The sequence below is a fragment of the Pavona decussata genome, unplaced genomic scaffold (assembly GCF_977016875.1).
Source record: "Pavona decussata unplaced genomic scaffold, jaPavDecu1.1 SCAFFOLD_58, whole genome shotgun sequence".
In the NCBI taxonomy this organism is placed as follows: Eukaryota; Metazoa; Cnidaria; class Anthozoa; order Scleractinia; family Agariciidae; genus Pavona; species Pavona decussata.
In genome coordinates this window covers 1,744,336-1,759,584 of record NW_028145480.1, presented here as the reverse complement: position 1 = coordinate 1,759,584, position 15,249 = coordinate 1,744,336, and the positions used below count along the sequence as shown (strand labels likewise).

Genomic DNA, 15,249 nt, shown 5'->3' with positions numbered 1-15,249 from the left:
TTGGCTAGTTTGCACGAAAAACTGCCGCCAACTTGATAGCCACCCTGGAAAACTCATTTGAAAAAAATGTTTTTTGGACGGAAAACTCTTCTGTGAGTTTTGAGAAACGGACCCGGGCCTAATCGAAACAGGAGTGTAACAGGAAGCCAAAAGGTTAACAAGTATAAAAACAAACAAAAAGCGATTTAAGTGAAAGAGTAAAACGCCATGTCAAACGGGCCTGTGACTTGAGGCCACTCCTGTCTAGTTTCTAGACCTCTCTCTGTCTTTCATTGCGGTCAGTCCGTTTCGAATCACTTGGTACGAGCGAAAAAGCGAGGGCTTTTCCTGTCGGTTACGTCCCGAAGCGAATAGACCATTTCCGAGTTGCGGTGAACATAATTATGAAATTGAGGCTATGCCGCAAAGCTTTTCATATTTGTTTTGTTTGCATATGAATGAAAACTAGCCCTAATTTTCATAATAAAAATTTAGCACTTAGCCTCGCTTTCGTAACGAGGTTTAACGCAACTCGGAAATGGCGTATTATTCAGGTTATTCGTTACTGCCTGGGACAAAGCCGTACAGGGGCAAGGCAAAGGTCACTGGTGAAGTTACATTTTCAGCTGTTTGAGCGACTTTGCAATTTTTTCAAGTTTCTTGTTCCTATCCATGAAAGAAACAAAGCAAGTAAACGTGTAAAAGCAAGATATAACGTACTATGTGAAAATGTGGTTCACCGGCGAGGACTCGAAGCCCGGTCTCCTGCATTCAAGGCAGACGTGATAACCACTACAACTACACCACAGGCGAACTTACAGTGACAACGGGCGAAATAGCACAGCTTATTCTGGTTTACCTTGAATGCAGGAGACCGGATTTCGAGTCCTTGCCGGTGAACCATATTTTCACACAGTACGTTATATCATCGCAACTGGTTCCTCTCCCGACTCTCACGTGACTGCCCGTGCCACCGTTCGTAATCTTCGTGTTTTTTATTAGTGTTCTCATTTGTAATTTTTACTTGATTTTTCTTAGGTTGGGGATGCGCCTCGCATGGGTATCATGTCTCGTTCGCGCTAACCCTTTTTGGTCTCTATTTTACTAATCATTTATTTATTAATACTCACTTGTTCGTTTTGTAGTTTATTGTTATTAATTGACCAATAAAGCTGGAAAACATCTTGCTTTTACACGTTAATTTTCCCGGCAAAACCTGCTTTCAGGCCTGATATCTAAAATCGATAACTGCACCGTTTTTCAAACTTTAGACAAAATGTTATAACAGGAGCCGGGCATACCTGTATGGCCAGAGGTACCCAGGCTCAATATAAGAGAATGGTACCCAAATATTAGGCATAGCGGTATTTGTTACAATGATTTGAATTGCGTTAACACGGTCACGGTTAACTGAAAATATAACGATTTGTATGGGATTGTCATAAATTGGTCGAAGGACATAGAAATTGAATAAATCTCGCAGTAAAAATGTCTTTCTGTACTTCCATATATGGTGTAGTTCTTGCTGTCTTTGTAAACATTTTGCTGATTTAATGCGTTTTGGCGAGGGTTTTACTTTCAGTTCTCCCTCTACAAAAAGCTACAAAAGAGAAGGATACGGCCTCACACTGCCGGATGACATGGACAGCTCGCCGAAGCAAAAAATCCCGAAAATCACATCACTCACGTGCCTCAAATCCAAGAAAAATCCAAGCGTAGTTTTCAACTTGAAATGAAACGGTAACATTTGCGCTTGGCGTTTTCTTGGATCTAAGATTTTCTGATTCAGTATTGATTTCGTTTCAATAGATTTTTCTGGGTAGCGTTCTCTTATATTGAGCTTGGGGTGCCTGTGGTATAGCATATAGCGTAGCGGCTCCCACTCCCGGGTTTTCGGACCAATACGACAATCCCGTACTGGTATTAAAAACCCCTAGCGATACGGGACTTTGCTACAATATGTATTGGGTCCCCACCGATTTCCTGCAAAACCCTTTAATGAGACTTTCGCACGTGCTCCTTTCACGTGCTGAGTACTGTACACGCGATTGATGTCTCGTGTGTGCGGGGGCGAGTAAATGACTGGCTTAGCAAAACAAATTAAACCAACCAAGCCTTTTGGGTCGAACAGAAATTCAAAGCTTTCTCGGAGTCCGAAAATCTGTTAACCAGGTAAGCTTGAGTGAATCTTTTTTGTAGAGAATTCCATAGTACCCCTAGTCAAATCCGTTGTACCATGTAAAAACCAGTTACGGATCGGAAGATAGCTTACAGGCTGCTAGGTTGTGTCCATGTGTGTTACGCCGTTCGGCCCACTGGTAAAGCAGTGCTCAGGTAGCTTCCTGGAACTTGCCGAAGCAGCTGTGTCCTGCGCTCGATTCGTCGATCGCCGTGCTTGAAATAGCCTTGCCTTAGCGCGATTTTTACTTTTGACAGATTCAAAAGACAGGCGGTTGCGAAAAACAGCATTCGTTTTGTTTAGTCTAATGCTGAGCGGGTTGGAAAACTGATTTGTTCCGAAACATATAAGCTTACATGATAACTAGAATGAGAAAATGCTGGAGTATTTTCTCGCGGAGAAATAATTAAGACCGCCTATTTTGTGCATTAAAATTTTGAACCAAACGAAGCTCCGTTGCCGAATAATTTTCAATGAATATTTAAGCTTACTGTGAAACTTCATTACGAAGTATTCTACAAGGAGTCAGTTTTGATTAATAATTCCTTTGATCTTGCAACAGGTTTGTTAAGGTTTGAGCATGTAGCCGATTAGACTTTTCTGAAAAACTGGGTCTGTTTTGAGTTCGCCAAAAGCCAGTAATGGGCCTTTTTCTGATCTGAAATGAAAGTCAGTAAAATAAGCATAAGATGCGGTTGTTTTTTGGCCACAAGTTGCCTTTTGACATTTAATTTCCCTCATTTCTATTTTTTACTGGCTGCCTGCACGCTAGGCAGTGAAAATTTTCGTACTGCTCGTCCTGTATTATAAAATATATAAATATATATAAGCTGAAATCAAAGATGCATGTAATACAAACTCCGAGCGGATGTAGTATTATATTCGTATTTAAATTGTATTAGGTAATTTCAGGTAAAACTTAAATCTAAAATACACACCAAGTTTAATTTTATATAAAGGACTCAACCGAAAACGGCTAAAGCCGTGAGCAGGTAAAAAAAAAAAACCAAATATAAACAGAATCAAATAACAGGCCGTAAAAGTACGGTCACCCGACATGCTCTCCCAGCAAAGGATGCTCACGTTTTTGTCGTCAAGTCGCGTGCCGTGCACGGTTTTGTGCAACCTTCTACAACATTACTTTTTCATGTTTTAACATCAAGTTTGAGCCAGGAGCCATAATCAGGCTGGCTCCATTTATAGGCACAGAAAACTGTGTTTGTCAGGAATGGTGCGAGGAATACCCCGCATTTTGGTATGATAGGATAGGAATTATTGTCTTTATGCAAAATTAGCATAATCCAGCCGGTCACGTTTGTCTTGCTTCGCCGTCACGTTTCTGTGTGAAACTCGTGTGCCGGTAGCGCGTTTCTCTCAGTTACGTAATGGCCCAGAAGACCTTCGACAACAACGCTCAGTGTTAAGGGCATCGCGTAATACTTTTGGCATCAAATTTGACGATAAAAACGGCTGGACGTCTCATATTGAACAAGAAGTATTTTGTCTTCGCAGTGGAAAAGCAGACCTGAAAAACTGCCTTCTGCAGAAAATTTGTCGTTGTTGAAAGGTTTGTTCGATCGCTATTGAATAATCACAACTGATGTTACTGTACGATGTATTCTAGCGGCCGTCCTATGTATTTAACCTATTAATAAGCTTTTGCCTGAGTCTTCAGCTGTTACCCAAAAGCGTAGCTTAGCGTCCGGTGGAAAAACCACTGCTCGTAAGGGATCAGCTGTATTCTAGATCAAAATAAACTACAGTATTTAAATGCACGGTTCAGCTATTACAGAGTAACTTAAGCTTAAGACTTAAGTTTTAAAGCATGTTTGATCCTAACTTTTTGTATTGCGTCTCGTCTCAACGAAACTGTATTAAAGCTGAAGTCGAACGAAGACAAGAAAGTTAAGTTGTAACGAAGTGACATGTCTAAATCTTTCATGCACCGGCACCTTACATTCTAAAGGATTTAATATTATCTTATTAACTTGTTTCGTTCTAATAACAAATATATTTTAACAGGAAGCCCACGTCACAAATGTTCTTGTTTTTTTAATGGTTTGCCCTCGATTTCTTTATACAGATATTCTTAATGATGCTCTATCTTTGAACGCTGTTACAAGTGACTGTATGGCGGAAAAATTTCAAGACACCAGAAGCCAGTTTCAGGTTAGGAAAGATAAGCTTAATTCCATGACAAACAGTAGAACATGAAAGCACTTGACATATTTAGACTATATAGCAGGGTCGCAGATGGGCTGGAGGGGGGGGGGGTCTTTTAGACCCCTTAAATTTTTAACATGGATTCCAGAGCCCAAAGTCCTTCTCTTCTAGGGGCCCAGACAAATTAAAAATGATGATTTTGGCTCATTCTCAGAGGCCCACTATAGGGAGATAGTCGGCACGGGATGAAGATTTCACAGGTGAAAGTTTAAAAGACTAAAATGGAGCTCTGGAGTAAAGTCATGGTGCCCTGGAGCCCCGACTTTTTGGTCTTAAGTGCAAAATTATTCAAGTGCCGACTTGAAGTGGTACTGCAACAAAAAATTTTATGATTTTTTATTTCACCCCTTCCCATACTTCAATCCATCAATAATCACCATCCTTGATTGCACAAAGACACGTATTTGAATATTTCAAAGAACGTGTGGCATAAACACGAAAACTGCGCTAAAATACCTTTGTGTTAGTAGTAGCCTGGGATCGAGATCATTGAACACACTCCCTAAGCTTTGATTATTACTAGTTAATTGAAATTAATAATAAGTGATTCTTACTAACTAATTGATTGGCACAATCCTATTATTTCTAATGACTGAATGTGGAAATTACTGTATTTCCATTCAATTGATTCCCATCGGTCTTCATTTAGAAAATTCTTCCTGATGATCATACTTTTTGGTCACACAGGGTGACGTGTTGGTTGAAAGATCCCCACCACCAATTGTCAATGGTATTAACCACCACTTAGTGGGCAGCAGTGGAAACGCAAAGAACAACAATATGCATTCTTCATCATCCAAAGATCCACCACTGGCTGGAAGTAACAACCATCACCACAACCACAATTATCATCATAAACGGCACCATGGCAAGGGCAAGGTTAAAAAAAATTATGGGAGCAATGCAGATCGCTTTGGTCGAACTGCTGCTGTTTTACGTCATGCGGGCCTGATGAAACTTACGCTTCAAATCGCGCAGCTGATCAAAACAAATGAAGATCTTCAAAAAGAAATTGATGAACTGCAGAAAGAAGCTACGGAATTTAGTGAAAATTTAAAAAAGCAGATTCAGCAAAAACTATCAGAGCAAAATGATACTTAACTTTGCTTCATGAAGAAAAGCTAATTATGTTAATTAAGTGTTTTTACTTGTTTTTATCTGTAAGCTTTATTTCCGTGGAATTCAATTACTCTGACTAGTCATTTTCTTGTATCATATTTTTTTTCTAATTTATTATTACTCTGGCTTGTTGAAAACTAAAGATTATGTATCAGGATCTCGAAAATGCACGATTGTTTTTTTTTTCTTTTACATGTATATATTGGAGATTGAATTATTGTCTTTCGTCTTGAAACTCTGTCAGTAGAAGAAAATAAACATAGGCAGTCATTTACTTTTATGAAAGTGTGTACCGTAGAAACCAAGGATTTGTGATTAAAATGACTTTCGTCTGGGTTGAAAGCTATACATAGGTCAAAGTTAAATAATAAAATGAAAAACAACACTGGTCATGGCAATTAAGTCTGTTCAAAGAGGACCCACCTTGTTTAGGGTAGGGGGTTTCTTGAAGACACCACCTATCTCATGAACATATTTAGTAACAAAATTTAAGTGGCTTTAAAATTTGAGCTGATACAGAAACATTCAGCTTGCAAGAGTCAGAATTGTTACATAGACAAGAAAACTGAGGTTTGAATCTCATCGTCACTTTTTACTGCTGGGTAGAGGGGTGGCTATATGCAATAAACACACCATCGTTTGAGGCTGAGGAAAGGGGTGCAGGCAAAGACCAGGTATTTTGTGGTTTGGTGGGTCCTGTTTGAGTATAGTAGTTTTAACCACTTCCCTAAGCCCAGTGTTCATACAGAGAGTTTGGAATTTCTTAAAAAAGTATGGAAATATGCAAACACAGTTTCCAGACCTTGCAGAAAAGTATGGAAAATAAAGGTAAAGTCTGGAAAAAATGGGAAAAAAGTCTGGATTTTTTCTGCTAAGTTGAACCTTTGTCAGCTAGCAAATTTGATACTCATAACGTTGAGCCTGCAAAAAAGAAAATAATGGTTTGGAAAAAAGTCTTGAATTTTGCATACAAAAATGTGTAAGAATCCTGTATGACTAAAATTTAACGTGGTGCAAGCAGTACCCTTATGGTTAATTGTTTTACTGTTCTAACTCTATGTCAAACGTTGTGTGAGGATTCAATAAATGCAGTGATGTTACACTGGTGTGTTGATTTATAATTATAATAAAAATGTAAATAGTTAATGTTTTTTTTTAGGGGTGACAAATGGTCTGAAAAAATGTGGTGCAAATATTTTCACAGTGACGGGTATCAGTCTTGTGCAAAGCCATCTCTGAGTTTTGATTTCTTTTGCAAGGTAAAGAAAGTCTTGAGCTTGTAGAAAAATGCAAGCCTCGGCAAGTCTTGAATCAAAACCATTTTTTCAACCATTGTTTTACCATGCACTGCTACTGAAAGAAAGCACTGAATATTTTTTCAAAGGTATGGGTTGTAATCTTCCACACAGTTCGTTCAACATATCACTGAGTTTAAGGGTTGCCAGAAGTTCAGAGAATGTTGGGGCCAATTTATAGATGTTATGACTTTACATTTGACTGTTACAAGCTTAAACTTTTGTAGCTCACACTATTTTGCTAGACAGACCAGAGGGCAACATTTCTCAGGCATGGTGTAATGGCTGATATCTCATGGTCACTAGGCCAATCAATACTCTGGAATTGTACTATATCCAAAGATCCAGTTTTTAATAAAAATAAATATAACGACACTAACTTGTTTGAAAAGCTCACGTTTTTTTTTAAAAAAAAAAGGACAAAAATTCTACTTTGCTTCTCTAGCTTTCCTTTATTTTCTTTCAAGTAACATATTTTGGCATTTTATCCTTTTGTTGGTACTTGTTTAAGTTTGGCATCATAAAACAATTTTTAAACTATGGTGTATAACTCAGTGCTTACCTACCTCAGCACTCACAAAGCTCCGAAATATGGCAGAGTTAATGAGGTATCTAAACTTAAAGCTTGGTGCCCAATGACCAGAAAATAGTAAATATGATGTACAGTGAAGAAGTCTTACAAATGTACTATTAATTGTCTACAGATATTTGTTATTTCCTCAATAAAATATTTTATATTCTTTGATTTGTTCCCTGCACTGACCTATTTGAAATATTCCTGCCCTAGTTACGGCGCTCTTTCTAAACCTGTTTTGTTTGCAGTGAGATTGCGTGACAGTTATCCCTTCAGTACCAGGCAGTCATTCATTCAATTACTGAGGGGCTGCCATTTCTGTTTGTTGAGGAATTACAGCTCAGCTGATTGCCTCGCGATGTCTCGCAAGACAGTTTGCTCAGCTCTTTCCTCATTAGTCAAGTGTGCGGCAGGCTTAATATCACAAAATAACGTCGCCTCAGCGCAATAAGATCGCGAATTTTTCACCTTCGAGCCTCTCCAGAAAATACCTTCTCAAGCCTTTTCAGTAGGCTGTCACCTCGCCGAAACTTTCTTTTCTCTCTAGAAAAAAGTGCTTCAAGAGCTCTGCTGTGTTGTCTTTCATGGTTCAGGTCTTTCAATTCGATTTCCTTGTTGTAGCTAGCGTAAATTTTTTGCATTTTCTTTGTTTTGACGTAAAAATTAGAGCCAAAAATTCAAATAACCCGCCCCGAGAAAAAATTTCGCGTGCGGCGGGATATTATGGCTACAGTTTGACTGAAGTGAGAATTTCTCTTTCAATCAGCGCACGATTTGTACTTTATCCGTTTACTCTCTCCAAGAAAATGTTTGTATCACGATAAAAAACAATACGGAATATATTTTTCTCCCAACGCCGTCGTTATAAGGGACTTATAAAGTCGTAATGTCGTCTCAAAATCGAATTTAGCTTAAAATAAATTACCTGTGTTTTCGCGGACAGCAGACAACTTCCCGTGCTGTATATAACTGATGAATGGTGTCTCTCGAAAGGTCTCCTCCAGTAAACTCGTCAGCAAACGAATTTATTACTTCCCTGGATAACCAGTATCTTTCTATTATTTCTCTTTCTTCTATTTTGTCTAAAATCGTTCGCTCTTGGTAAGCACGTGGCCTCTGCCACGTGCACGTGCCCCAGGCCATCTTGGTAACCGAGATGGCCTCCGGCGGCCATCTTGTTTTGATGCAACAAAATATTGCTTCCCGTAAATTACCGGGCAAGTTACCGGGAAAAATACCGGGATTGAAAATAACGGGAGATTCGAGAGAAACAGCCGTAAAATTATCGGGGACTTTTACTTTATACCGGGCGGGTTGGTACCGGGACTTGCCCGGCACTTTCGAGAAACGGGCCCCTCCAGTTCCCCACTTCCCCCCGACAAATAAAAATGGCGTCTGTCACCGATGAATTCCCGATCATCAGTAGCGGCAAATTTCTGGAACGGTCGGGAAAAAGTGAAATCCCCGATAGCCTGGGATTTTCAAGACATATGAAAACTACGCTTAAGATCGCGACTTACTATAGCTAGTATGGCCCTGGTTAGTGGTATCAGCTAGTATAAGTAGAAACTTGCGATCGCGACTTTATAGCAACTTACGAGGGCAAAAATAGATGTGCCCTTTAACATGATGGGCCAGCTTAGCTTCAGTATAAGTAGAAAAAAAATAATAAGGAAAACAAGAAAACGCCTGGTAGCATGTGTAAATTTTTTAAGAGATGTATTAGTTAAAGATTGCCCGAGTTGCCTGTGGTGTTAACTAAGTCCGCCTCCATACTGTAAGTTTCATTGCACGTTTCGGATGCACGCGGACCAGCATTGTTACCTGCACGTGCGGGCTCCACGTGAATCGCTGCGCTGAATACATCGCTTCCATAGTCGTTACATTGCAGGCTACGTGCCACACACAATATTTGCCAAAGCAAAATAGATTTACTGTAATAATGATATCAAAGGGATTTACTGGCACACGAAGAAATCCAACAGTTACGGGTAGAGATGTGTGAAGTTCTCAACGAGACAACACTTGACGGGGCAGCCAAGACAAGCGAATGGCTTATGAACAGTAATTTCGCTGCAAATAACAGCGATCAAACCTCGACTTCCTCAGAAGAATTGCCCGTTAAAAGGCCAGCTGTGAAGGTCCGAAGGAACAGTACAAAACTTGTAAAGGCGAGTCTCAGTGGACCTTCAGCTTCTCGACACCTCAGTCGCAAGCACAAAGGCAAAAAACATGATCATGTCGTCGGCAACTTCGAGAGATTCAACAACACGGTCGAAGTTTTGCGGCTCTCGGGACTGTTAGAAATCACACACAGCATTTCTCGGCTCGTGAAAGATAGCGAAAACTTGCAAACTGAGATTGACAAGCTGCAACAGGAAACGAAAGAGCATGGCAAACAGTTACAAAGACAATTACAGAAGAAACTTGAAGCCGAGAACGAGGCGAGGGGCTCGTCCAACCCCGAAGGTCATAAATTGTTAACAAAACTCTCTCAGTCTTTACTCCAGTGGGACGAATGACAAATTTCTTGGATTCAGGGAAATAATACCGAACTCGATATATACCATGTAAAGTAGCGTTCCTTTAAGCAAAGGAGGCGGGTGGTGGGTGGGGGATGGAAGGAGTTAATACAGTCAATTTACATCACGCGTGACCAGTTTGAACGGAGTTTTGAAATCACCTGTCACTGATGTCAGTTTTGAACATCCCCAACGAGATTTCAGTTCCCGTAGAAATTTTCTTGACGGTGTAAAGCTATAAATTTTTCTTTACATTACCGCATTAGCAAGTAAAAATGAACTATAAAATCGAACGACGGTTCGGAGTCGATGTCACGACACTGTATTCTATATATTTAAAAATAACAATTGTGTCGCGAATATTTTAATTTTGTTTTCAGTTAATCCGTCCTTTTCGAAAAGATTTTCATAAAAATCTTCAAGATTTCAAAGAGGAATTCGAATGTTCATTTCATTTTCGGATATACTGGTCTCATGCGTGACGTAGCGTGACTGCAATGATTGCGTTTGTCATTTGATCATTCATCGCGGCCAAACCAGTCTGTCATCATTGTAAATTATAAATGGAGGTAAATTGAGTTTAGCCTGTGAACAGGTTCTCAAGTGGGGTATAGGGCATAGAAGAGAAAAATCGAGCTTGAGGAGGGAGCAAAAAAGAAAGGACTCCCTTTCTTTCTTGCCCCCATACCGCTCCACTTGCCTGGCTTGCCAATGTTTCTTTTTGCCCTATACCCCTCTTGGGAGCCTGTTCACAGGCTAAATTGTGTTAAAAGAAAAGAGAAACATCTGTAATGGCCTCAACTCAGACTGAAAATTGAGTTGGATGTGAACAATCTTTGCAATTTTATCTCGCAAGTAGGGGAACACAAAAGTTCAAACTTTGCAGCAATTTTAACTGTAAATAATTATATTTACAAAAGTGATCAGTACAAATCTTGTACAGGTTTGGAGATAGTGAGGTAGGGGCCATTTTAGGTCCTGATTACCCAGTTAAAGAGGCCCAATTAATGCAATTTGGGTGCGTTAAATTGTGGCCTAATTTGTTCATTTAACCTCATACCATTTAGAAGAGAGATTTGTGAACAACTCAGAAATACTTAGAGATGAAGGTTAATATAGGACGTGTCTATAATTTGTTCACATGTAAAAGTGTTTATAATTTACAGTGCGACACGCCATACCATGGCCTCCCGACACTTTTTTTACAAGTTAGCCAAATCGCGTATCCTGATTGGCTCACTTGTAAAAAAAAAGTTTTTTGTATAATAATGGTGGCCGTGGTTAGATGCGTCGCACTGTGAAAATGTCTATCAACATGCATATGAGAGTTATTGTTTCTCTCCCTAAAAAAAAACAATCTTAAAAGTAAATAAAAAATAAGTATTGAAGGACTCAGGGTATTGCTGACCTATATGCGTATCAGAGGTTTTCTAGAAGGATTGGTTAAATTGAGAGAAATAAGAAATATTGAGGAATTAGTGAAGTTTTAAAATTAGAATTTGTAGTTAATAATTAATAGACGGACACCATATTAGTCCACTAGCAACCTGGGGTGCTCTTCCGTGGGTATCAACTGTTTGTTAGTGTTCCAAAAATCATTTTCTTTCTTTTATCCCTTCTTAATCCTTTCCTGCCAAAGAGTGCCATATGGCACAAGACACAATAATGAGCTCAGTATTTGGTCAATTTGTGTGAAATTTGCACAACCAAAAGATCTTGGAAAGATCTATGAATTGAAGGCATAAAATCATGACCCCCCTCCTGTATGATTTACCACCCCTCAAACTTTTAGATATTTCTTTTGTACGTTAAGGGTCCAGTTGATACCTTACAACAAGCAGTGCACTGAGAGCTGTACATTAAGCTATAGTTTAGGGGGATACCCAGTATGTACATCGAATAGGAAAATTTTCAAAGTTTTTCTTCTTTCGTTTTGGACTTTTCTCACTCTAATATGTGACCTCTTCCATCTCTGTTGGTGTGATTTATAGCACACCCCAGAAAATACCTTTTAAATTATATATACACATGTGGTCTTCCAGTTCATAGTTAGCAATTTAGAAAATTCGGCATTTCCCTCGGGCAGGAAAGGGTTAAAACCTCTTCAAATTTCATTCAAATTTAGGTTAAGTCCCCCCTTAATCAAGGCCACATGCAAAAACTGTGGTGAATCTGGGATAAAACAACAAAGAGTGATCTAGAATGCATGTACTCGGTTGGTTATATATGCTCTGAGCCCAATTCAATTACTTGAAAAAATGTTTTAATATTTTTTGTGGAAAATAATCTTTTATTTAAAATCCATCCATTTTTAATTATTGTAGACACTATTCAGTATGTACCCTCTTCATTTAATTCCTAAGGCCCATTTACACACCTTTTGACGCAACTTTTGTTGCACTATAATCACTGCATTAAGTTTTCTTGTGCAAGGCTGCAACTTAACAAATCACACATGTAAACCACCTGCAATTTTTAGTGCCAATATCATTGTTGTATATGTTTTCTGAGAAAAATTCCTGCAATATCATGGTGATAATTAAATCAAATTGAAGATAACTGCCAGTTAATTTACCTGCACAGTTTAAAGCTACAACTTTAAAATAAGCATAACAAAATATTGCACAAAAATAAGCATGTGTAAACAGGTCATTTATTATCAACATCATGGACTGGTTCTCCTGCGAATTTTTAGTGGGGTGGGGTGACCAATTTCAGCCCCAAATAAATTATTCTTTTATCCATAGGTTTTCAAGCCTGGAAATTAAAAATAATAACAATAATAATAATAATGATAATTATTATTATTATAAATAAAACCATACCTGCTGTCAGGTCTGCCATTCACAAATTTGAACTGGCAAATTTAACCTTTCTGATGTGGAATGATACTTTTTTTTCCATTTGTTAATGCTAAGAACAGCATAAACAATTTCTGACCAGAAAGCTGACCCCCACTTAGTCATAATGCCCAGGCCTTTGTGTCTGAGGTTGTTTGAACATTTACTTTAGTAATATTACTATTGTTAAATTTCCAACATATTTCAAAATACATTTTCTTTCTCATTTCGCTTTCTATCGTCTCAGAAAACTGTCATAATCCTATTTCCCCCTCATCTTTTCCCTTGAGTTCCAATCTTATACAACCTCTGTACTTCCTATGGAGTGCCATTTCCATCAGAATTATTGTTTTGTTACCATTAGGAACTAGTATGTTATTATTAGGCTTTATTTTCTTTCACTATTAGGCACAATTTTCCAATATTAGGCACCAGTTTCTCATTATTGAGCATTTTTTTATATTATTATTATTATTAGTAGTAGTAGTAGTAGTAGTAGTAGTACCCGACGATATCAATCAATCAAAATCAATAATCGATGAAAATCAATATAATCAATAATAATCATTATTAAATTCTCAGCCTCGTTCACTAAATCTCGGTTATCAGCTCATATACCGTAGTTTGACCTTATATGGAAAACGAATGCCACAGGTGTCGGTAAGCTAAATTTTTTTTTCTGCGGGAAGCGAAAGTTTCTTCGGAAATATGTACAGAAAAAAGAAAAAATAAAAGAAAGAAATACCAAAGAATGCCATCTCAATATAACAACAATAAAAGCCACAAAGTTCGGTATGACACTATTTAATGGTACGTATCTCTGAAGTTTCCTTTAAAATCTTGAAAATTGCAAGGTTTTACGATTTTTTAGATCACATAACAACAACAATAACAACCGGTTACCTTCAAAAATTTCAGGATGGCTTGCAAATCCTGGCGGTAAGACGTAAAGCCAATCGAAGAAATTTCTCAGGAAAAGCTTCATGCCTGGCTTTTATGTTTTTACGAAGGACTTCAGATGGTTCATCTATGAAATCTGTACGGGCGGCGGCCATAATGTTCGTTTCCGTCGCTCGGCACCACTCAGCAAAACATTTGCACTAATGTGCACAGCTCTTACGCTTCTCAAATAAGCTTGAAGTTTAAAAACTTGCACTGAATGCTTGTCTCAGTGAGGTTGTACCTCGTACACTTGGACTTGCCTGAGGTGTTTTAAATCGTCCGCGAGGAATTCAGTTCAGCATAAAAAAAGCCGTCCTTGCCCTGATCTCTTCGATTCCCACACAGCAGAACATTTGCTCAAACGTGCACAACTATTACGCTTCTCGATGAGCTGGAGCGTCAAAAGCACTTGAATGCTAGTGTCAGAAAGGTTATAATTTGTACATTAAAATGTATCTTGAATTTTACATGTCCGACTGTGTCCGATTTTCTTCGCTTTCGATTTTTCATTCAACTCCGTTTGCATAGCGCTGCGCGTGACATGTGATCATTAGGTTTCGCGCGTTGCCTCAACATCCGATCGTTTAAATTTGAAAGAATTTTTTTCTTAAAATATAAAAATTCAGTACACTTCAACAGCAATGTCCAAACGCGGAGAATTTAATAAAACAATTATTCCATTCGCGCTTGTTGAAGATGAGATCAGTTATAGCCAACTCGGCGCTTCGCGCCTCGTTGGCTATTTTAATACCATCTCATATCCAACGCGCGCTCATGGAATCATTGACAAATTGAGTGAGTTTCGATTTTCATTGATTATGATCGATTTGCATTGATTAGTATTGATTATCATTGATTATTCAAATCTCGGTTTCCTTTTCAATAAAACGCATCACATGAATTGACAAATAATTTTAATAAGTTTATTTGTTCAAATATATATCATAACTAAACGTATCCTTTAATTTTAGCATCATATTATTATTTATTAATTATTTAAAATGAGTGATGGTCTCAAAACAACATTTTTATTCCCTTTTCCTATATTTCTTCCCCGGGGGGGGGGGGGGGGGTACTTGGGTTCAGTTTTGCTGGGTATGTGCCGCTGGCCTCTCAGAGCCCCTACCCCATTATAGTCTTTTTTTGTGGCCAGTTATAGACCCCATCTTAGTCACTTTTTGGGAAAATGTAATTTTCGCGATCCCAACTAAGTCATTTTCTATTTATTTTTTTTTTCTTACCCCAAAAATCCGAAAATGTGCGAACCCATTGTAGTAACCCTACTGAAAATGCAACCCCATTCTAGTCAATCCAGTCGTGAAAATGCGACCCCATCCAGCGGCACATCCCCATTAGCCTCTTATAAGGGAGTACCCCCCCCGGGATTTCTTCCTCCAACTCAAGTGTAGTGCAATCGGAGTACCACAGGGTGCAAAATTCCGTCGTATATGTATATATGACGTGTGACGTGCATACGTCGTTAGATCAATCAAAGGTCAGGTTTTACTCAGATACCGTTGCATAACCAATTATTGATTATCTATAAAAATCAATAAAATTAAGACGTGTCGGTGAG

The 15,249-nt window shown here is 38.5% G+C and overlaps 1 protein-coding gene across 2 annotated transcripts; it reads left to right on the top strand.

The window, feature by feature from the left end:
• The first annotated feature begins 1,994 nt into the window (after positions 1-1,994).
• LOC146479578 (uncharacterized) lies at positions 1,995-7,197 on the top strand. Of its 2 annotated transcripts, XM_085110423.1 has the most exons (4): positions 2,035-2,151; positions 3,671-3,725; positions 4,242-4,327; positions 5,069-7,197. In XM_085110423.1, exons 3-4 carry the CDS (start codon positions 4,289-4,291, stop codon positions 5,480-5,482), a joined length of 453 nt encoding a protein of 150 aa, XP_084966549.1. In that variant the 5' UTR covers positions 2,035-2,151; positions 3,671-3,725; positions 4,242-4,288; the 3' UTR covers positions 5,483-7,197. The 2 variants fall into 2 exon arrangements, with proteins under 2 accessions (XP_084966548.1, XP_084966549.1); XM_085110422.1 differs by lacking the exon at positions 3,671-3,725 and having other exon boundaries at positions 1,995-2,151.
• The last annotated feature ends 8,052 nt before the right edge of the window (positions 7,198-15,249 follow it).